This window comes from Mobula birostris, chromosome 5, assembly GCF_030028105.1.
Source record: "Mobula birostris isolate sMobBir1 chromosome 5, sMobBir1.hap1, whole genome shotgun sequence".
NCBI classification, from domain to species: Eukaryota; Metazoa; Chordata; class Chondrichthyes; order Myliobatiformes; family Myliobatidae; genus Mobula; species Mobula birostris.
The window spans coordinates 2,471,042-2,492,774 of record NC_092374.1 but is presented as its reverse complement, the minus strand read 5'-3'; the positions used below and the strand labels follow the sequence as shown (position 1 = coordinate 2,492,774).

At 47.9% G+C, this 21,733-nt stretch overlaps 1 protein-coding gene across 2 annotated transcripts in view; it reads right to left on the bottom strand.

Annotated features, from left to right (window-relative positions):
- dnajc21 (DnaJ heat shock protein family (Hsp40) member C21) overlaps positions 1 to 20,709 on the bottom strand; it is a 44,122-nt gene extending 23,413 nt beyond the window's left edge. The window contains exons 1-3 of one of the 2 annotated variants that reach the window (XM_072257475.1): positions 20,572 to 20,709; positions 18,659 to 18,752; positions 146 to 269 (exon numbers count right to left, since the gene is read on the bottom strand). In XM_072257475.1, coding sequence (XP_072113576.1) covers positions 146 to 269; positions 18,659 to 18,752; positions 20,572 to 20,668 — 315 coding nt within the window. In that variant the 5' untranslated portion in view covers positions 20,669 to 20,709. Of the gene's footprint in view, positions 1 to 145; positions 270 to 18,658; positions 18,753 to 20,337; positions 20,527 to 20,571 lie in introns of those variants that run through there. The other variant, XM_072257476.1, reaches the window with a different exon arrangement.
- Positions 20,710 to 21,733: the final 1,024 nt, after the last annotated feature.

The following is a 21,733-nucleotide window of genomic DNA, read 5'->3' as shown; positions in this document are numbered from 1 at the left end:
TACACCACTGTCCCCCTGCAGCTTCACTCCCTTATAACCATCCCCACTCCCACCACCCCACCCCCGACTCATCCCACATCCCCTGCAGTAGCCACACCCCGCCCCCCCGTGTCTGCGGCGAGGGTGGGTCTTTTCCACCTCCTACCCCCTGGTCGTCAGTGTAACCCGAGTAACAGGCACTGGTGAAGAACTGCAGCAGGTCCAAGCTGTCATCCTCGAACTCGCCATGCAGTCCGCCCTTCAGGATTGCCTCGCGATGGTTGTCGTACCTACACCAGGACACAGAATTAGTGACCCCTCCACTGGGCCCAGAGTGATAGGATTACAGGGAATGGGAACAAATCCCATTCCTCTTATTCCAGCCTGGCCCACACTGACCGGGTTACAGGAATCTCTGCCAGTCTCGCCCACACTGACCGGGTTACAGGGTCTCCTCTGCCAGTCTCGCCCACACTGACCGGGCTACAGGAATCTCTGCCAGTCCGGCCCACACTGACCGGGTTACAGTGTCTCCTCTGCCAGTCTCACCCACACTGACCGGGTTACAGGAATCTCTGCCAGTCCGGCCCACACTGACCGGGTTACAGTGTCTCCTCTGCCAGTCTCGCCCACACTGACCGGGTTACAGGAATCTCTGCCAGTCCAGCCCACACTGACTGGGTTACAGGAATCTCTGCCAGTCCAGCCCACACTGACCGGGTTACAGGAATCTGTGCCAGTCCAGCCCACACTGACTGGGTTACAGGAATCTGTGCCAGTCCAGCCCACACTGACCGGGTTACAGGAATCTCTGCCAATCCGGCCCACACTGACCGGGTTACAGGAATCTGTGCCAGTGCGGCCCACACTGACCGGGTTACAGGAATCTGTGCCAGTCTCGCCCACACTGACCGGGTTACAGGAATCTGTGCCAGTCCGGCCCACACTGACCGGTTTACAGGAATCTGTGCCAGTCCGGCCCACACTGACCGGGTTACAGGAATCTCTGCCAGTCTCGCCCACACTGACCGGGTTACAGGGTCTCCTCTGCCAGTTCAGCCCACACTGACCGGGTTACAGGAATCTCTGCCAGTCCGGCCCACACTGACCGGGTTACAGGGTCTCCTCTGCCAGTCCGGCCCACACTGACCGGGTTACAGGAATCTGTGCCAGTCTGGCCCACACTGACCGGGTTACAGGAATCTCTGCCAGTCTCGCCCACACTGACCGGGTTACAGGGTCTCCTCTGCCAGTCCGGCCCACACTGACCGGGTTACAGGAATCTCTGCCAGTCTCGCCCACACTGACCGGGTTACAGGGTCTCCTCTGCCAGTCCGGCCCACACTGACCGGGTTACAGGAATCTGTGCCAGTCCGGCCCACACTGACCGGGTTACAGGAATCTCTGCCAGTCTCGCCCACACTGACCGGGTTACAGGGTCTCCTCTGCCAGTCCGGCCCACACTGACCGGGTTACAGGAATCTGTGCCAGTCTGGCCCACACTGACCGCGTTACAGGAATCTCTGCCAGTCTCGCCCACACTGACCGGGTTACAGGGTCTCCTCTGCCAGTCCGGCCCACACTGACCGGGTTACAGGAATCTCTGCCAGTCCGGCCTACACTGACCGGGTTACAGGAATCTCTGCCAGTCTCGCCCACACTGACCGGGTTACAGGGTCTCCTCTGCCAGTCCGGCCCACACTGACTGGGTTACAGGAATCTCTGCCAGTCTGGCCCACACTGACCGGGTTACAGGAATCTGTGCCAGTCCGGCCCATACTGACCGGGTTACAGGAATCTGCGCCAGTCCGGCCCACACTGACCGGGTTACAGGATCCCGTTTAACAGATGGAATCCAATCGCAATGCCCATCTTTCCATCTGGTCTCCACGCAGCCATATTCCGAGACAAGTGCAAGTTCAGTTTATTGTCATTCAACCATACACATGTACACGGTCAAATGAAACAATATTCCACAGACCAAGGGGCACAACACAGTACGTATAACTCACACTAAGTAATATTATACTAACAAATTCACAAATAATCAGGTTCATTTACGACGCAAGTTAAAAATTAAACAGTAAACACTGTTGGCACTTCATACGTGATGAGACCTGGGTGGTGGCAGGGAGATCAGTAGTCTTGTGGCCTGCAGGAAAAAGCTGTTTCCTATCCTAATAGGCCATTGTCCTAAGAGTTCAATAGTTTGATAGTTCATTTAACATCAGAGAAGGTAAACAATTTACAACCTGAAATTCTTGCTCTTTAGACAGCGTACCCCAAAGAATGAGTGAGAGTAAAAATGATAGAACGTCAAAGCTCCCCAACTGCCCTCCCATGCACGAGCAGCAGCCCTGCTCCTCCCCATACGAGAAAAGCCTCAGCACCCTCCCCTCACCAAGCGAGCAATAGCAAAGTCCCCAAGAGAAACCATGATCTGCAGTACAACAAAAACTCATCGTTCACCCGACACGCCAACATGCCACAGCCTCCCTCGCTCTAATAGAGGGGCAGAGAGGAGTCACTCAGAGGGGAGACTACCAAAACAAACAAAAAACAACTCGCTGATTACAGCGTTAAAGCCATGTCAATTTATCCCCTCAAATTCTCCACTCAAGAATCAGCAGCAAACTCTTCGTTCACCATGGAGAGAAAGAGCTGCAGAACCTCCTGCCTGACGGGTGGTGTCAGAGATTATTGGACGGACGGGAGGGAATCACTGACAACACTAGGGGCCCTGTGTACAGTGTTCCTGATAACTTTTTTCACTGTCTACAGCACCAACAACATAAACACAAGAGATTGTGTAGAAGATGGAATTCTAAACATACTGCCTGATCTGCTGGGTTCCTCCAGCATTTTATGTACGTGGCACCAACATCTGGGTAAACTCACTCATTGTTTCTCCTGCATTGACACCCAACTGGTAAGTACACATTACAAACACAGGTCCCAGCAGACACATCACTGGTTACACACTCCCATGGTGAACATCCATCCACTCCAGCCTCTGAGTAATGTGTATCCAGCCCTTCCCAAAGTGAAAAACCCACTGCCCTCTCTTCTGTGGGAAAGCCAATTCCGCATCCGGATGACCAGGTCACCACAGATCTCAAACATCTGGATGACCAAGTCACCACAGATCTCAAACATCTGGATGACCAAGTCACCACAGATCTCAAACATCTGGATGACCAAGTCACCACAGATCTCAAACATCTGGATGAACCACGGCAGTTTAGCAGTTATCATGATGCTATTCACTGTGGAAGACAGGAGCAGTGTGCCAGAGGTCAGTGAGTGTCAGGAGGAGTAAGAGCCATTGCTGTTGCAAAGGAAAATGTGCGAGGCAAACTCAAAGGACTTAAGGTGAATAAGTCACCTGGACCAGATGGACTACATCCCAGAGTCCTGAGAGAGGTTGCTGAAGAGATAACGGATGCATTGGTCATGATTGTTCAAAAATCACTTCATTCTGGCATGGTCCCAGAGGACTTGAAGATTGCAAATGTCACTCCACTTTTTAAGAAGGGAGGAAGACAAAAAGAAATGAAATTTTGGCCAGTTAGCCTAACCTCAGTGGTTGGGAAAGTGTTGGAGTCTATTATTAAGGATGAGGATTCGAGATACTTGGAGACTAATGATAAAATAAGTCAAAGTCAGCATGGTTTCTGTAAATGGAAATCTTGCCTGATAAGTCTAGAAAGCCTTCAGCACAATACAGGCCTTTCGGCCCACAAAGTTGTGCAGAACATGTCCTTACTATTGAAATTTCCTAGGGTTACCCATAGCCCTCTACTTTTCTAAGCTCCATGTACCTATCCAGGAGTCTCTTAAAAGACCCTATCATATTTGCCTCCACCACTGTTGCCGGTAGCCCATTCCACGCACTCACCACTCTCTGTGTAAAAAAAGTTACCTGACATCTCCTTTGCACCTACTTCCAAGCACCTTAAAACTGTGCCCTCTTGCGTCAGCCATTTCAGCCCTGGGAAAAAGCTTCTGACAACCCACACGATCAATGCCTCTCATTTGTTTGAGTTTTTCGAGGAAGTAACAAGCAGGGTGGACAAAGGAGAGGCTGTGGATGCCATTTACTTGGATTTTCAGAAGGCGTTTGATAAAGTGCCACACATGAGGCTGCTTAGCAAGATGAAATCGTACGGCATAATGGAAAGATACTGGCATGGATAGCAAAATGGCTGACAGACAGGAGACAGCGAGTGATTTGGTTAATAGAATTGATGGCCTTGTGGCAAAGTTTGCGGATGATATGAAGAATAGTGGAAGGGTAGGCAGTGCTGAGGAAGCAATGCGAATACAGCAGGCCTTGGACAAATGGGAAGAATGGGCAAAAAAGTGGCAAATGGAATGCAGCTTTGGGAAATGTATGATAACGCATTTTGGTAAAAGGAACAATAGTGTGGACTATTATCTAAATACGGAGAAGGTTCAAACATTGAAACTCAGAAGTGCCAAGGGACTCAGGAGTCCTCATGCAAAATTCCCAGAAGGTTAACTTACAGGTTGAGTCTGTGTTAAAGAAAGCAAATGCTATGTTGGCAGTTATTTCAAGGGGAATAGAATATAAAAGCAAGGAGATAATGCTGAGGCTTTATAAGACACTAGTCAGACCGCACTTGCAATATTGTCAACAGTTTTGGGCCCCACATCTCAGAAAGGATGTGTTGTCATTGGAGAGAGTCCAGAGGAGGTTCACGAGGATGATTCCCGGAATGAAGGGGTTAACATATGAGGAGCATTTGGCAGCTTTATGCCTGTACTCACTGGAGTTTAGAAGAATACTGGGGGCATATCATTGAAACCCACTGAATGTTGAAAGGACTAGATAGGGTGGGGGTATCCAGCCTCAAACCTGAGGGGTGAACTTTTAGAACAGAGGTAAGGAGGATTTTTTTTTTAGCCTGAGAGGCGTAAATCTGTGGAATACTCTGCCACAGACTGTAGTGGAGGCCAAGACCGTGGGTATATTTAAGGCGGAAGTTGATCGTTTCCTGACCAGTCAAGGTATCGAATCATATGGTGAGAGGGCAGGTGTATGGGGTTGAGTGGGATCCAGGAACAGTCATGATAGAATGGCAATGTAGACTCGATGGGCTGAATGGCCTAATTCTGCTTTTATGTTTTTTTGGTCTTAACAGGTCAGAGTTCAGAATTCAATCCTGGCATCCTCCGTAGGGAGTCCGTATGTCCTCCTCCTGGAATGAGTGGGCTTTCCCCCAAGTATTCCAGTTTACTTGAACAGTCAGGATATCATCACCAGCATGTGTCGTGAAATTTAACTTAGCAGCAGCAGCTCAATGCAATACATAATATAGGAGAGAAAAAAAGTAAAAATAAGTAAATCAATTAAAGCAGCGGTCCCCAACCACCGGGCTGCGAGGAAACGATATGATTTGGCGATATGAGTCAGCTCCACCTTTCCTGCCCACTGTTGAGCTTATATGCACGCAAGGCCATTATGCATGTGAGGTCATTACCCGCGCGTCGGTCATGTCGGCGCGGGAAGAAGATCAACTCCTCAAGCTTGCAAATGACGACTGGCTGAAAAGTATGTTTGACGTAACATCTCCGCCAGCATTCCGGATCAAAGTCAAGGCTGAATATCCTGAGGAAGCCACGAAAGCACTGAAAACGTTGCTTCCATTTCCAACATATCTCTGCAATGAATGCAACAAAAACTAAACTGCGGAATAGACTGGACATAAGGAACCCCCTTCGAGTATCGCTGTCTCCCATCTCCCCTGGTGGAATCCTCTTGTTGCAGGGAAACGAGCCCAGGGCTCCCACTGATTCAGCGATATTGGTGTGTTGCAATGATTTTATATGTTCATACGGGGAAAATATGTGCTGTGTGTTTAATATCCAAACATTACTTAAAATGTTACGATGTTACTGACTTATAAGTGACTTATACTGTAATTGACTTATCACTATATTCATGTGAGGAAAATATGCGGTGCGTTTAATATTAAATTCCTTAGATAATCCCTTTAAGAAACGAAATTGAGTGTATTAGCCACTTATCACCTATATTCTGGTTGTGATTAACAACCCCCACCCTCCCCGGAGAGAATCGCCAAAAACGATTTGTAGAACAAAATCGGCATGTACGCACATACTCACACAGGTGCCCGTGCAAGGCTTCATGGTCATTGTAGTCTTCTTGGTGTAAACACAACGTATCTGACTGCTACTCTTGTCCGTCGGCAACCCTACCCTCCCCCCCACCACCGCCAGGTCGGCCGGTCCGCAAGAATGTTGTCAATAATAAATCGGTCCGCGGTGCAAAAAAAGTTGGGGACCCCTGAATTAAAGTATATGCATATTGAATAGATTAAAAAATTGTGCAAAAACAAAAATAATATATTTAAAAAGTGAGGTAGCATTCAAGGGTTCAATGTCCATCTAGGAATCGGATGGCAGAGGGGAAGAAGCTGTTCCTGAATCACTGAGTGTGTGCCTTCAGGCTTCTGTACCTCCTACCTGATGGTAACAGTGAGAAAAGGGCATGCCCTGGGTGCTGGAGGTCCTCAATAATGGACGCTGCCTTTCTGAGACACCGCTCCTTGAAGGTGTCCTGGGTACTTTGTAGGCTAGTACCCAAGATGGAGCTGACTAGATTTACAACCTTCTTTCGGTCCTGTGCAGTAGCACCCACATTCCAGACAGTGACGTAGCCTGTCAGAATGCTCTCCACGGTACATCTATAGAAGTTTTGAGTGTACTTGTTGACATACCAAATCTCTTCAAATTCCTAATAAAGTATAGCTGCTGTCTTGCTTTCTTTATAACTACATCAATACGTTGGGTCCAGGTTAGATCCTCAGAGATCTTGACACTGTCACTCTCTCCACTTCTGATCCCTCTATTAGGATTGGTATGAGTTCCTTCATCTTACCCTTCCTGAAGTCCACAATCAGCTCTTTCATCTTACTGACGCTGAGTGCCAGGTTGTTGCTGTGACACCACCCCACTAGTTGGCATATCTCACTCCTGTACGCCCTCTTGACCCCATCTAAGATTCTACTAGCAATGGTTGTATCGTCAGCAAATTTATAGATGGTATTTGAGCTATGCCTAGCCACACAGTCATGGGATACAGAGAGTAGAGCAGTGGGCTAAGCACACACCGCTGAGGTGCGCTAGTGTTGATCGTCACTGAGGAGGTATTATCACCAATCCGCACAGGAGTTACTAGCATGGGTGGGGCATTGGCTGATTGGCAGAAAGCAGAGTGGGAATAAAGGGATCCTATTCTGGCTGGCTGCCGGTTACCAGTGGATTTCCATAGGGGTCGGTGTTGGGACTGCTGCTTTTTACGATGTATGTCAATGATTGGTACTATGGGATTAATGGATTTGTGGCTAAATTTGCCAGTGATACAAAGATAGGTGGAGGAGCAGGTAGTGCTGAGGAAACAGAGAGCCTGCAGAGAGACTTTGATAGTTTAGGGGAATGGGCAAAGAAGTGGCAAATGAAATACAATGTTGGGAAGTGTATGGTCATGCACTTTGGTAGAAGAAATAAATGGGCAGACTATTATTTAGATGGGGAGAGAATTCAAAAATGCAGAGATGCAAAGGGACTTGTGAGTCCTTGTGCAGGATATTCTAAAGGTTAACCACCAGGTTAAGTTGGTGGTGAAGAAGGCGAATGTTATGTTGGCATTCATTTTTTGAGGTAGAGAATATAGAATGAGTGCAGTGGATAAGGGGAACAGGTGGATGTCGTATACTTGGATTTTCAGAAGGCGTTTGATAAGGTGCTGCACAAGAGACTTATAAATAAGATATGGATGCATGGAGTCGGAGGAAGTGTATTGGCATGGATAGTGGATTGGTTAACCAATAGAAGGCAGAGAGTTGGTATAAATGGGTGTTTCTCCGGTTGCCAGTCAGTGGTGAGTGGGGTGCTGCAGGGGTCGGTGCTGGGCCCGCAGCTGTTTACCATTTACACTGATGATTTGGAAGAGGGGACTGGGTGTAGTGTAGCAAAATTTGCTGATGATACTAAACTGAGTGGAAAAGCAAATTGTACAGCGGATGTGGAGAGTCTGCAGAGGGATATAGATAGGTTAAGTGAGTGGGCCAAGGTCTGGCAGATGGAATACAATGTTGGTAGATGCGAGATCATCCACTTTGGAAGGAGTAATAGAAGAGCAGATTATTATTTAAATGGTGAAAGATTGCAGCATGCTGTTGTGCAGAGGGACTTGGGATGCTTGTGCATGAATCACAAAAAGTTGGCTTGCAGGTGAAACTGGTTATTAAGAAGGTAAACGGAATGTTGACCGTCATTGCTAGAGGGATTGAATTCAAGAGCAGGGAGGTTATGCTGCAACTGTACAGGGTACTGGTGAGGCCGCACCTGGAGTGCTGCATGCAGTTCTGGTCTCCATACTTGAGGAAGGATATACTGGCTTTGGAGGCAGTGCAGAGGAGGTTCACCAGGTTGATTCCAGGGATGAGAGGTTAACCTATGAGGAGAGATTGAGTCGCCTGGGACTATACTCTCTGGAGTTCAGAAGAATGAGAGGGGAGGGATAGACAAGATAGAAGTAGTAAAGTAGGTGAGACCAGAACTAGGGGACATTGCCTCAAGATTCAGGGGAGAAGATTTAGGACGGAGATGAGGAGAAACTGTTTTTCCCAGAGAGTGGTGAGTTAGGAAAGACATCCTTGCCATAGAGGGAGTACAAAGAAGGTTCACCAGATTGATTCCTGGGATGGCAGGACTTTCATATGAAGAAAGACTGGATGAACTGGGCTTGTACTCGTTGGAATTTAGAAGATTGAGGGGGGATCTGATTGAAACGTATAAAATCCTAACGGGATTGGACAGGCTACATGCAGGAAGATTGTTCCCGATGTTGGGGGAAGTCCAGAACGAGGGGTCACAGTTTGAGGATAAAGGGGAAGCCTTTTAGGACCGAGATTAGGAAAAACTTCTTCACACAGAGAGTGGTGAATCTGTGGAATTCTCTGCCACAGGAAACAGTTGAGGCCAGTTCATTGGCTATATTTAAGAGGGAGTTAGATATGGCCCTTGTGGCTACGGGGATCAGGGGGTATGGAGGGAAGGCAGGGGGAGGGTTCTGAGTTGGATGATCAGCCATGATCATAATAAATGGCGGTGCAGGCTCGAAGGGCCGAATGGCCTACTCCTGCACCTATTTTCTATGTTTCTATCTGTGGAATTCTCTGCCCAGGGAAGCAGTTGAGGCTTAATAGAACATAGAATATTACAGCACAGTACAGGCCCTTCGGCCCACAATGTTGTGCCAACCCTCAAACCCTGCCTCCCATATAACCCACCACCTTAAATTCCGCCGTATACCTGTCCAGTACTCTCTTAAATTTCACGAGTGTGTCTGCCTCCACCACTGACTCAGGCAGTGCATTCCACGCACCAACCACTCTCTGAGTAAAAAACCCTCCTCTAATATCCCCCTTGAACTTCCCACCCCTTACCTTAAAGCCATGTCCTCTTGTATTGAGCAGTGGTGCCCTGGGGAAAAGGCGCTGGCTATCCACTCTATCTATTCCTCTTATTATCTTGTACACCTCTATCATGTCTCCTCTCATCCTCCTTCTCTCCAAAGAGTAAAGCCCTAGCTCCCTTAATCTCTGATCATAATCTATACTCTCTAAACCAGGCAGCATCCTGGTAAATCTCCTCTGTACCCTTTCCAATGCTTCCACATCCTTCCTATAGTGAGACGACCAGAACAGGACACAGTACTCCAAGTGTGGCCTAACCAGAGTTTTATAGAGCTGCACCATTACATCGCGACTCTTAAACTCTATCCCTTGACTTATGAAAGCTAACACCCCATAAGCTTTCTTAACTACCCTATCTACCTGTGAGGCAACTTTCAGGGATCTGTGGACATGTACCCCCAGATCTCTCTGCTCCTCCACACTACCAAGTATCCTGCTATTTACTTTGTACTCTGCCTTGGAGTTTGTCCTTCCAAAGCTTCCTTACCAAATATATTTAAGAAACTGTTAGTTAGGTTTTTACATAGTAAGAGAATTAAGGGTTATGGAGAAAAGGCAGGTAGATGGAGTTGAGTTTACAGACAAATCAGCCATGATCTTATTGAATGGTGGGGCAGGCTCGATGGGTCGGATGGCCTACTCCTGCTCCTATTTCTTATGTTCTTATAAGAGCAGGGATGTGATGTTGAGGCCCTATGAGGCACTCGTGAGACCACACGGAGTATTGTGTGCAGTTTTGGGCTCTTTATTTTAGAAAGGATATACAGACATTGGAGGGGGCTCAGAGAAGATTCACAAGGATGATTCCAGGACAAAAGGGTTATCATATGAGGAACGTCTGGCAGCACTTGGACTGTATCCTCTGGAGTTCAGGAGAATGAGGCGGGAATCTCATAGAAACATTCAAAATGTTAAAAGACCTCAACAGATTAGTTATGGCAAAGTTATTTCCCATGGCAGAGGAGTTCAGGACAAGAGGGCACAACTTCAAGATTGAAGGACGTCCATTTAGAACAGAGATGCGGAGAAAGCATTTTAGTCAGAGGATGGTAAATCTGTGGAATTTTTTGCCACGAGTGGCTGTGGAGGCCAAGTCATTGGGTGTATTTAAGGCAGAGATAGATAGGTCCTTGATTAGCCAGGGCATCAAAGGGTATGGGGAGAAGGCAGGGGAGTGGGGATGACTGGAAGAATTAGATCAGCGCATGACTGAATGGCGGAGCAGACTCAATGAGACAAAGGCTTACTTCTGCTCCTATATCTTATGGTCTGCCAGTTAGGAAGTCAAGGATCCAGTTGTAGAGGGAGGTTCGGAGGCCCAGGTTCTGCAACCTATCAATGAGGAATGTGGGAATGATGGTGTTGAATGCTGAGCTATAGTCGATGAACAGCATCCTGACACAGGTGTTTGTATTGTCCAGGAGGTCTAAAGTTGTGGTGGTAGGGGATTTTAATTTTCCATATATCGATTGGGACTCCCATACTGTTAGGGGTCTAGACGGTTTAGAGTTTGTAAAATGTGTTCAGGAAAGTTTTCTAAATCAGTATATAGAGGGACCAACTGGAGCGGATGCAATATTGGATCTCCTGCTAGGAAACGAGTTAGGACGAGTGACGGAAGTGTGTGTAGAGGAGCACTTTGGTTCCAGTGATCATAACACCATTAGTTTCAACTTGATCATGGATAAGGATAGATCTGGTTCTCGGGTTGAGGTTCTGAACTGGAAGAAGGCCAAATTTGAAGAAATGAGAAAGGATCTAAAAAGCGTGGATTGGGACAGGTTGTTCTCTGGCAAGGATGTGATCGGTAGGTGGGAAGCCTTCAAAGGAGAAATTTTGAGAGTGCAGAGTTTCTATGTTCCTGTCAGGATTAAAGGCAAAGTGAATAGGAATAAGGAACCTTGGTTCTCAAGGGATATTGCAACTCTGATAAAGAAGAAGAGGGTGTTGTATGACATGTATAGGAAACAGGGAGTAAATAAGGTGCTTGAGGAGTATAAGAAGTGCAAGAAAATACTTAAGAAAGAAATCAGGAGGGCTAAAAGACATGAGGTTGCCTTGGCAGTCAAAGTTAAGGATAATCCAAAGAGCTTTTACAGGTATATTAAGAGCAAAAGGATTGTAAGGGATAAAATTGGTCCTCTTGAAGATCAGGGTGTTCGGCTATGTGCGGAAATGGGGGAGATCTTAAATAGGTTTTTTGCGTCTGTGTTTACTAAGGAAACTGGCATGAAATCTATGGAGTTAAGGGAAACAAGTTGTGAGATCATGGAAAATGTACAGATTGAAAAGTAGGAGGTGCTTGCTGTTTTGAGGAAAATTAAAATGGATAAATCCCCGGGACCTGACAGGGTGTTCCCTCGGACCTCGAAGGAGACTAGTGTTGAAATTGCAGGTGCCCTGGCAGAAATATTTAAAATGTCGCTGTCTACAGGTGAGGTGCCGGAGGATTGGAGAGTGGCTCATGTTGTTCCATTGTTTAAAAAAGGATCGAAAGGTAACCCGGGAAATTATAGACTGGTAAGTTTAACATCGGTAGTAGGTAAGCTATTGGAGGGAGTACTAAGAAACAGAATCTACAAGCATTTGGATAGACAGGGACTTATTAGGGAGAGTCAACATGGCTTTGTGCGTGGTAGGTCATGTTTGACCAATCTATTGGAGTTTTTCGACGAGGTTACCAGGAAAGTGGATGAAGGGAAGGCAGTGGATATTGTCTACATGGACTTTGACAAGGTCCCGCATGGGAGGTTAGTTAGGAAAATTCAGTCGCTAGGTATACATGGAGAGGTGGTAAATTGGATTAGACATTGGCTCAATGGAAGAAGCCAAAGAGTGGTAGTAGAGAATTGCTTCTCCATGTGGAGGCCTGTGACTAGTGGTGTGCCACAGGGATCAGTGCTGGGTCCATTGTTATTTGTCATCTATATCAATGATCTGGATGATAATGTGGTAAAATGGATCAGCAAATTTGCTGATGATACAAAGATTGGAGGTGTAGTAGACAGTGAGGAAGGTTTTCAGAGCCTGCAGAGGGACTTGGACCAGCTGGAAAAAATGGGCTGAAAAATGGCAGATGGAGTTTAATACAGACAAGTGTGAGGTATTGCACATTGGAAGGACAAACCAAGGTAGAACATTGGTAGGGTTAATGGTAAGGCACTGAGGAGTGCAGTGGAACAGAGCGATCTGGGAATACAGATACAAAATTCCCAAAAAGTGGCGTCACAGGTAGATAGGGTCGTAAAGAGAGCTTTTGGTACATTGGCCTTTATTAATCAAAGTATTGAGTATAAGAGCTGGAATGTTATGATGAGGCTGTATAAGGCATTGGTGAGGCCGAATCTGGAGGATTGTGTTCAGTTTTGGTCACCAAATTACAGTAAGGATATAAATAAGGTTGAAAGAGTGCAGAGAAGGTTTACAAAGATGTTGCCGGGACTTGAGAAACTCAGTTACAGAGAAAGGTTGAATAGGTTAGGACTTTATTCCCTGGAGCGTAGAAGAATGAGGGGAGATTTAATAGAGGTATATAAAATTATGATGGGTATAGATAGAGTGCATGCAAGCAGGCTTTTTCCACTGAGGCAAGGGGAGAAAAAAACCAGAGGACATGGGTTAAGGGTGAGGGGGGAAAAGTTTAAAGGGAACATTGGGGGGGCTTCTTCACACAGAGAGTGGTGGGAGCATGGAATGAGCTGCCAGACGACGTGGTAAATGCGGATTCTTTTTTAACATTTAAGAATAAATTGGACAGATACATGGATGGGAGGTGTATGGAGGGATATGGTCCGTGTGCAGGTCAGTGGGACTAGGCAGAAAATGGTTCGGCACAGCCAAGAAGGGCCAAAGGGCCTGTTTCTGTGCTGTAGTTTTTCTATTGTTTCTATGGTCTAAGGCTGTGCAAAGAATCATTGAGATTGCATCTGCCGTTGACTTATTGTGGCAATAGGCAGGTTGCAGTGGGTCCAGTTCCCTGCTAAGGCATGAGTTCAGTCTAGTAATGACCAAACTCTCAAAGCATTTCATCACTGTAAGACTCTTGGCAGTGTGGAGGATCAGAGGGATCTTGGGGTCTGAGTCCATAGGACACTCCAAGCTGACTGTGTGGTTAAGGCATACGGTGCATTGGCCTTCATTAACCATGGGATTGAGTTTAAGAGCCAAGAGGTAATGTTACAGCTATATTGGACCCTAGTCAGACCCCACTTGGAGTTTTGGTCGCCTCATTACAGAAAAGATGTGGAAACTATAGGAAGGGTGCAGAGAAGATTTACAAGGATGTTGCCTGGATTGGGGAGCATACCTGATGAGAATAGGTTGAGTGAACTTGGCCTTTTCTCCTTGGAGTGACGGAGGATGAGAGGTGACCTGATAGAGGTGTATAAGATGATGAGAGGCATTGATCATGTGGATAGTTAGAGGCTTTTTCCCAGGGTTGAAATGGCTGGCACGAGAGGGCTCCGAGCCTACTTCTTTGGCAAGGATTCCCCTCCCCCTACTGATGACCCCTTCTCCCGTCTTCAACCCTCCTCCTCTTCCTGGACACCCCGCCCGGGCCTTCTACCTGCACTCGATCTTTTCATCTCCAACTGTTGCCAAGACATCAACCAGCTCAACTTCACCACTCCTCTCTCCTGTTCCAACCTCACTCCCTCTGAACGCACTGCCCTCCACTCACTCCACACTAATCCCGACCTCACCATCAAACCTGCTGACAAAGGTGGTGCCGTAGTAGTCTGGCAGACGGACCTCTACCTCACTGAGGCCAAACGGCAGCTCTCTGACACCTCCTCTTTCTTACCCCTGAAACAGGACCCCACCAAAAATATCAAACCATTGTCTCCCATACCATCACTGCCCTTATCAATTCTGGAGACCTTCCATCCTCAGCCGCTAAACTCATAATTCCCACACCCCGTACCGCTCGATTTTACCTCTTCCCCAAGATCCACAAGCCTGACTGTCCCGGTAGACCCATAGTTTCTGCCTGTTCCTGCCCCACCAAACTTGTATCTGCCTATCTGGACTCCATTTTGTCACCCATCGCTCAGTCCCTCCCCACCTACATCCAGGATACATCCCATGCCCTCCACCTCTTCAATAACTTCCAATTCCCTGGTCCCAACCGCTTCATTTTTACTATGGATGTCCAATCCTTATACACCTCCATTCCCCATCAAGACGGCCTCAAAGCCCTCCGCTACTTTCTGGACAATAGACCTCACCAGTTCCCCACCACCACCACCCTCCTCCGGTTGACGGAACTGGTTCTCACACTTAATAACTTCTCTTTTGGCTCTTCCCACTTTCTTCAGACTAAGGGTGTAGCTATGGGCACTCGCATGGGTCCTAGCTATGCCTGCCTCTTCGTTGGTTATGTGGAACAGTCTATGCTCCAAACCTATACTGGTACTGCTCCCCAACTTTTCCTTCGCTACATTGACGACTACATTGGTGCTGCTTCATGCACCCATGCTGAGCTCGCCAATTTCATCGACTTTGCTTCTAACTTCCACCCAGCCCTCAAACTCACTTGGTCCATCTCGGACACTTCTCTCCCCTTTCTCGATCTCCATCTCTGGAGACAGACTGTCCACTGACATCTTCTATAAGCCCACTGACTCTCATAACTATCTCGACTATACCTCTTCCCACCCTGCCACATGCAAAAATGCCATTCCCTATTCCCAGTTCCTCTGTCTCCGCCACATCTGCTCCCAAGATGAGGCTTTCCGTTCCAGGACATCTCAAATGTCCTCTTTCTTTAAGGATCGTGGTTGCCCTTCTGCTGTCATCAATGATGCCCTCACCCACATCTCCTCCATTTCCTGCACTTCAGCCCTCACCCCATCCTCCCACCACCACAACAGGGACAGAGTTCCCTTTGTCCTCACCTACCACCCCACCAGCCTCCGGATCCAGCACATTATCCTCCGCAACTTCCACCACCTTCAACAGGACCCCACCACTAAGCACATCTTTCCCTCTCCATCTTCCGCAGGAATTGGTCCCTCCACAACTCCCTTATCCACATGTCCATCCCCATGGATCTCCCACCCGGCACTTATCCCTGTAAGCGTAAGTACGACACCTGTCCCTACACCTCCTCTCTTGCCACCATTCAGGGCCCCAAACAGTCCTTCCAGGTGAGGCAACACTTCACTTGTGTGTCTGTTGGGGTCACCTATTGCATCCGGTGCAGCCTCCTCTACATCGGTGAAACCCGACGCAGATTGGGGGACCACTTCGTCGAGCACCTCCGCTCCGTCCGCCACAACAGACAGGATCTCCCGGTTGCCACCCACTTCAACTCTGCTTCCCATTCCCATTCGGATATGTCCATACATGGCCTCCTCTACTGCCATGATGAGGCTAAACTCAGGTTGGAGGAGCAACACCTCATATACCGTCTAGGTAGTCTTCAACCCCTTGGCATGAACATTGAATTCTCCACCTTCTGGTAATTCCCTCCCCCCATCCCAGTTTCACTCTGCCCCCTCCCCCAGCTGCCTACCACCTCCCTCATGGTTCCGCCTCCTTCTACTACCCATTGTGTTTTCCCCTATTCCTCCTTCACCTTTCCTGCCTATCACCTCCCTGCTTCCCCTTACTGGTTTTTCACTTGGAATCTACCAGCCTTCTCCTTCCCACCCTCCCCCCACTTTCTTTATAGGGCCTCTGCCCCCTCCCTCTTCAGTCCTGACGAAGGGTCTCTGCTCGAAACGTTGACTTATCGTTTCCACGGATGCTGCCTGACCTGCTGAGTTCCTCCAGCGTGTTGTGAGTGTTGCTTTGACTCCAGCATCTGCAGAATATTTTGTATTTACAGTTTTAAGATACTTGGAAGTAGGTACAGAGGAGATGTCAGAGGCAAGTTTGCTTGTCTGTTTTTTTTTTACAGATAGTGGTGAGTGTGTGCAATGGGCTGCCAGCGACAGTGGGGAGGTGGATATACAACGCCGTGCCGAACATGTATTTACTTTTGAAATTACCTAGGGAGCTTAGAAAAATAGAGGGCTATGGGTAATGCGAGGTAATTTCTAAAGTAAGTACATGTTTAGCATGGCATTGTGCTCTAGGTTTTCTATGTTTCCATGTGAGTGCTATGGGTGATAGTCAAAGGTGAACTAGGTAGTTTAATTGGTTATTGTAAGTTAGCAGCACTGTGGCACTTCCTTTGCTTGCATCTTCGGAAGCAGCTCTATTTCTAACTTTGATATCTCTTTTTTCCCTTTTCAGGGCTCTTTCGAAGACCCCCACCTGGAGTTACACGCTGACTTCGGTTCTCTGCGGGAATGGGACCCGCTCTCATGGCCTCACGACCGGCTGCTTTTCGAAATGCAAAGGACACGGCCTGGAAGACTAGCGTGCCTTCAGGGGGCGGGATTTTTGTGGCTCTGGATGCGGGTAGACTCAAAGCCAATGCCACTGCCTGATGCGTCGTGGGAGGCGGAAGATCGAAAGCAGCGAGCCGGCTGCTGGCTGTGTGCCCAGAGACCTGAGTTCTTTGAGTACAGAGCTCAGAAAAAGCGACACAACAGACTTTTAACATCGTAAATCAGCGAGTTGTTTGTTATGTCTCCCTTCTCGTTGTGAAATGGAGACACCTTATTTTCCCCTTTTTAGGGAGAGAGGGAGCCTGAGGTATGTCGAATTACCAGGTGAACAAGTAGTTGTCTGGGGTACTGAAAGTCTGTGTCTTTATTGATGTATTGCTGCACACTTGAGTGCTCGATGCTGGGGGGGGGGGGGGGGAGGAGGCGGGAGGTGGGAGGTGTGCCTTTGCTTTTTTGCTGGCAGTGAAGGGGGGATCATTGCTTTGCTGGTGCTTATGCATGGGAGGGGAGAGTTGGGGGTCTAACATTTAACTGTCATTCATTTTTTGGTGCACTCCTCTGTTTTTGTGGATGTTTGCAAAGAGAAAGAATTTTAGGATGCATATTGTATACATTTTTCTGACATTATTGAAGTCGTCTCGCGATTAGGTTAGGGTTGATATTGAGGTTACTGGAGCAGTGTAACTCAAAGGGACAAATCTGCTCCTATAGCTAAATATCAGTAAACCTCCAAGGTTCTTGTCAAGTGCCTACTGACATCCACAGCTCTTCCTTCAATCACCCTCAACATCTCTTCAAAAACTAATTTGAGTTACTAAATAATTTGTGTCAAACCCTTACTGACTCTCCCTAATTAGGCCACGACTTTCCAAATACTCATAAATCCCTAAGAATCCTTTCCACCTGCCTCACTATCACCGACATAAGACTCAACAGTCGAAAGTTTTCAAGATTGCCCCCGTTTCTTACTGAAACAACAGCGGCATTTTTTGTCTTTATTTAACTTAGGAGGTGGAGAGAGGGAGCAGTGAGACAGGGGCGTGTCTGGGCACAGTGCACTTCAGCCATACTGACCAAGGAGCTGGGGGCTGGCAGCCACATTCTCGGTGGGCACAGTGCAGATGCCAGTATGGAGGCAGGCAGTGACAAGTGAACCACAGCCCTTCCTCCTGTTGTGGACTATTGTGACAGATTTGCTGGCATTGGAGAGGAAGCTCACAAGAATGATTCCAGGAATGAAATGGTTCAAGTGTGAGGAATGCTTGATGGGCTCTGACTTTCACTCGCTGGAGCTGAGAAGAATGACAGGAGATCTCATTGAAACCCATCGAGTATCAAAAGGCCCAGATAGAGCGGATGATCCCTTCAGAGGAGAAGTCTAGGGCCGGAGGGCACAGCATCATAATGAGGGACGCGCATTTAAAGCGGAGATGGAAAGGAATTTCTTTAGCCAGGGGGGTGGTGAATCTGTGGAATTCATCACCACAGACGGCTGTGGAGGCCAAGTCATCGGTTACATTTACAGTGGTGGTTATTAGGTACTCGATTAGTCAGGACTTCAAATGTTACAGAGAAAAGGCAGAAGAATGGGTTGTGAGTGACAATAAATCAGAGGGATGGACCAAATGGCCTAATTCTGCTCCTACGTGTTACGGTCTAGTGAGTGGTGCCCCACCTCTGACTGTGTCATCGGCAGCTCCTCTCAAACCAGGTGGACAGGCTGAAGTGGAGTGGCGGAGGAAATGGGCCGGGAGGCATGACTGCAGTCACAAAGTGCTGCTGCTGACCCTGAGGGACACAAGGTACACTCACCACGCTCTCTCCTGGGGATCACTCAGTACATCGTACGCTGCCTGGATCAGTTTGAACTGTTCAGCTGCTTCCTCGGGGTTTTCCAAGTTCTTATCTGTGCACAGGAAGATCCCAGGAGTGAATGGCGCAGCTGGCCAACGCCCATCCGAGCCGCTCCCCCTGCCCACTGCGTCCCTAACCCCAGCACCAGGTTCGGGAATTCCCCCCCCCCCAGAACAGTTACTCTGAGGAACAATGTCGGGGAAGTGGATGAGAAGCACAAGTGCAGAGAAAAATAAAAGGTTGTTTTTACAGGATTTAAAGATCTTAGAAAGTGAGGTCCTGCTTCAGCTGAAAGGTAATAAATCTCCAGGGCCAGACAATACATGTCCAAGGGTACTTAAAAAGGTCAGTGATTACATATACAAACCTCTAACATGTATTTTTCAAAAGTCATTGAAGACTGGTGAAATCCCTGAGGACTGGAAATGGGCTAACGTTGTCCCAGTATATCAGAAGGGTGACCGCACTGACCCTGATAACTATGGACCAGTAACCTTAACGTGCATCACAGGCCAGATACTGAAAACAGTAATAAAGATTGAGATGGGAAAGCAGGGATAAGAACAGGCATCTTAGCAGAAAGCCAGCGTGGGTTCAGGAAGGGGAAATCACGTTTTACTAATGTTGGAGTTCTATGAAGAGGCAACGAAAATTTAAGATAACAGTCGAGCAGTTGATATCATACACATAGACTTTCAGAAAGCTTTTGACAAGGTACCCCGCAAGAGGTTAATAATCAAATTGCAGGGGCAGGGATTTTGGGGTACAGTGTATGAATGGGTACAGAATTGGCTCAAAAACAGAAAACAATGAGTTATGGTGAGAGGATCACGTTCACACCTAAAAGATATTAAAAATGGGGTTCCGCAGGGATCAGTTTTGGGGCCACTGCTGTTTTTAATTTACTTAATGATTGGATAAACATAACAAATACGCTAGTAAAGTTTGCCGACGACACAAAATTAGGGGGCTGGGCTGATACCGATTCTGCTGCCCGAATGTTACAGTTAGATCTAAACAAAATCCAGATGTGGCAGATAAATGGCAGATGAAATTTGGTGTAAGTGAATGTAAAGTATTACACATGCGGAATAGAAACTTTAGATATAAATATACAGTGGGGGGCTTGAGTTAGAAAGGGCACCGTATGAGGAGGGTTGGGGCATCCTGGTAGACTCGTCAATATCAACAGCTAGGCAACGCACAGAAGCCATTAGGAATGCTGGGCTGTATAATGCGCGCAGTGGAGTTCAAATCTAGAGACGTTCTCCTTGAGCTGTACAATACTTAAACACTGTGTACAATTCTGGTCTCCATATCGTGTGAGGGATGTGAAGGCACTGGGGAGTCTAGAGAAGAGCAACGAGACTCATTCCAGGTCTGCAGGGTATGAGCTATGAGGAAAGATAGTAAGAATTAAACCTTTTTAGCCCAAGTAGACGTAGAATGAGAGGAGACATGATAGAAGTGTTCAAATCAATAAGGATACAAGTGAGGTGGACGCCAGCTGCTACTTCAGAATTAATCCACCATCAAGGACACGGGGCCATTGGTGGAGACCGGTTAAGGGAGATTTCAGACCAACATCAGGAAGCATTTCTTTACACAGCGAGTTGTGGACACACGGAACAAACTACCTAGTTGTGTAGTAGAGTAGAAGCGGGCTGGACACGAAGGAGAGAGAGATGGAGATGGGATTCGGTCAGCAGCCATGGGGAAAGTGAGATCAGAACCATCTCCCGACCCGTACACTCTCTCTCTCTCTCTCACTAACGCCGTTCGCACCAGACCAGCGTCCGAACAGAGCCTGACCACCGGTACAACCAGCACCCGCACCCCCGCCCCAGTCAGCCCCGGTCCCTCTCACTGACCCGGGTGCCACCGCAGCGCCAGGCGCCGGTACGCCTTCCGCAGCTCGTCGTCGCCGGCACCCCGGGACAGACCCAGCACCTCGTAGTGGCAACGCATGGCGCCGGCACCCCACTTCCGGCCGGCCGCTGACGTCCCCCGGGGCGGGCTCTCAGTAACCTTGTCCAATAACGTCCAAGCGGGCGTGACTTGTTCGATGCCACACAATGACGTCGCCCGGGGCGTGGCTCCCCAGTCCCGCCCACTGACGTCGCCGAGGGGCGTGGTTTCTCCGATAGTGTTACGCGATCCATCGTGCGGGAAGGTTGTTGCCGCTCGGAGGACGATAGTGGGAAATGGAGTGCACTAAATGGTTATTTTGGATCAGTTTTCACCATAGGCGACAGTGAAAGCATCCCAATAAACAAGAGGTAATCAAGGTGTTGGGGGAAGGTGGAATTTAAACAATCTCTGTGTCATGGTCCGGTCCGTGAAATCCGCATTCCGGTTCACGGTCCGGTCCGTGGATTCCGGACTCCGGGTCTTCTGGCTGTCCCTTGTTTCAGTTGGGCTTAATCACGGGCACCTGATGCTCGTCTTGAGACTAGGAATATAAGTGGCCCTGGTTTCGAGTGTGGGGACTGAACCTGAAACAGGAGTGACAGGGTTTGGGGTAGTAATACCAGCAGAAGAACATCTAATAAGTTAGGGGTGTTTACAGTGGAGATGTTGGCGGTGTTGGTTGTGTTGCAATGGGTGCAAAAAGCCAGACAAGCCAAAGCATTGATATGTTCAGATTCATCCTCAGTTCTAGCAAGTTTAAGGTCTTTTCACACAAACAGTCAGCAAGATGTACTTTATGAAGTCCTTCAGTTAGTTACAAGAATTGCAAATCAGGGAGGTCAGGTAAAATTTCTATGGGTTCCAGCACATGTAGGGGTGAAGGGGAATGAGAGGGTGGATGAGTTGGCAAAGAGGGCATTAAAGAAAGAAAATGTGGAAATGCACATTAGTGTGTAATCTGGGAAAAAGTCAACCGAATGTGGCAAGAAAGATGGGACAGGGAGGGGAAAGGGAGGCATTTATATCAAATACAAAAGAGTGTTGCCAGTACTAGGGTAGGTAATGGAAACAGAAGAGAGGAAACAGTGTGGACTAGGTTAAGGCTGGGGCACTGTGTGTTAA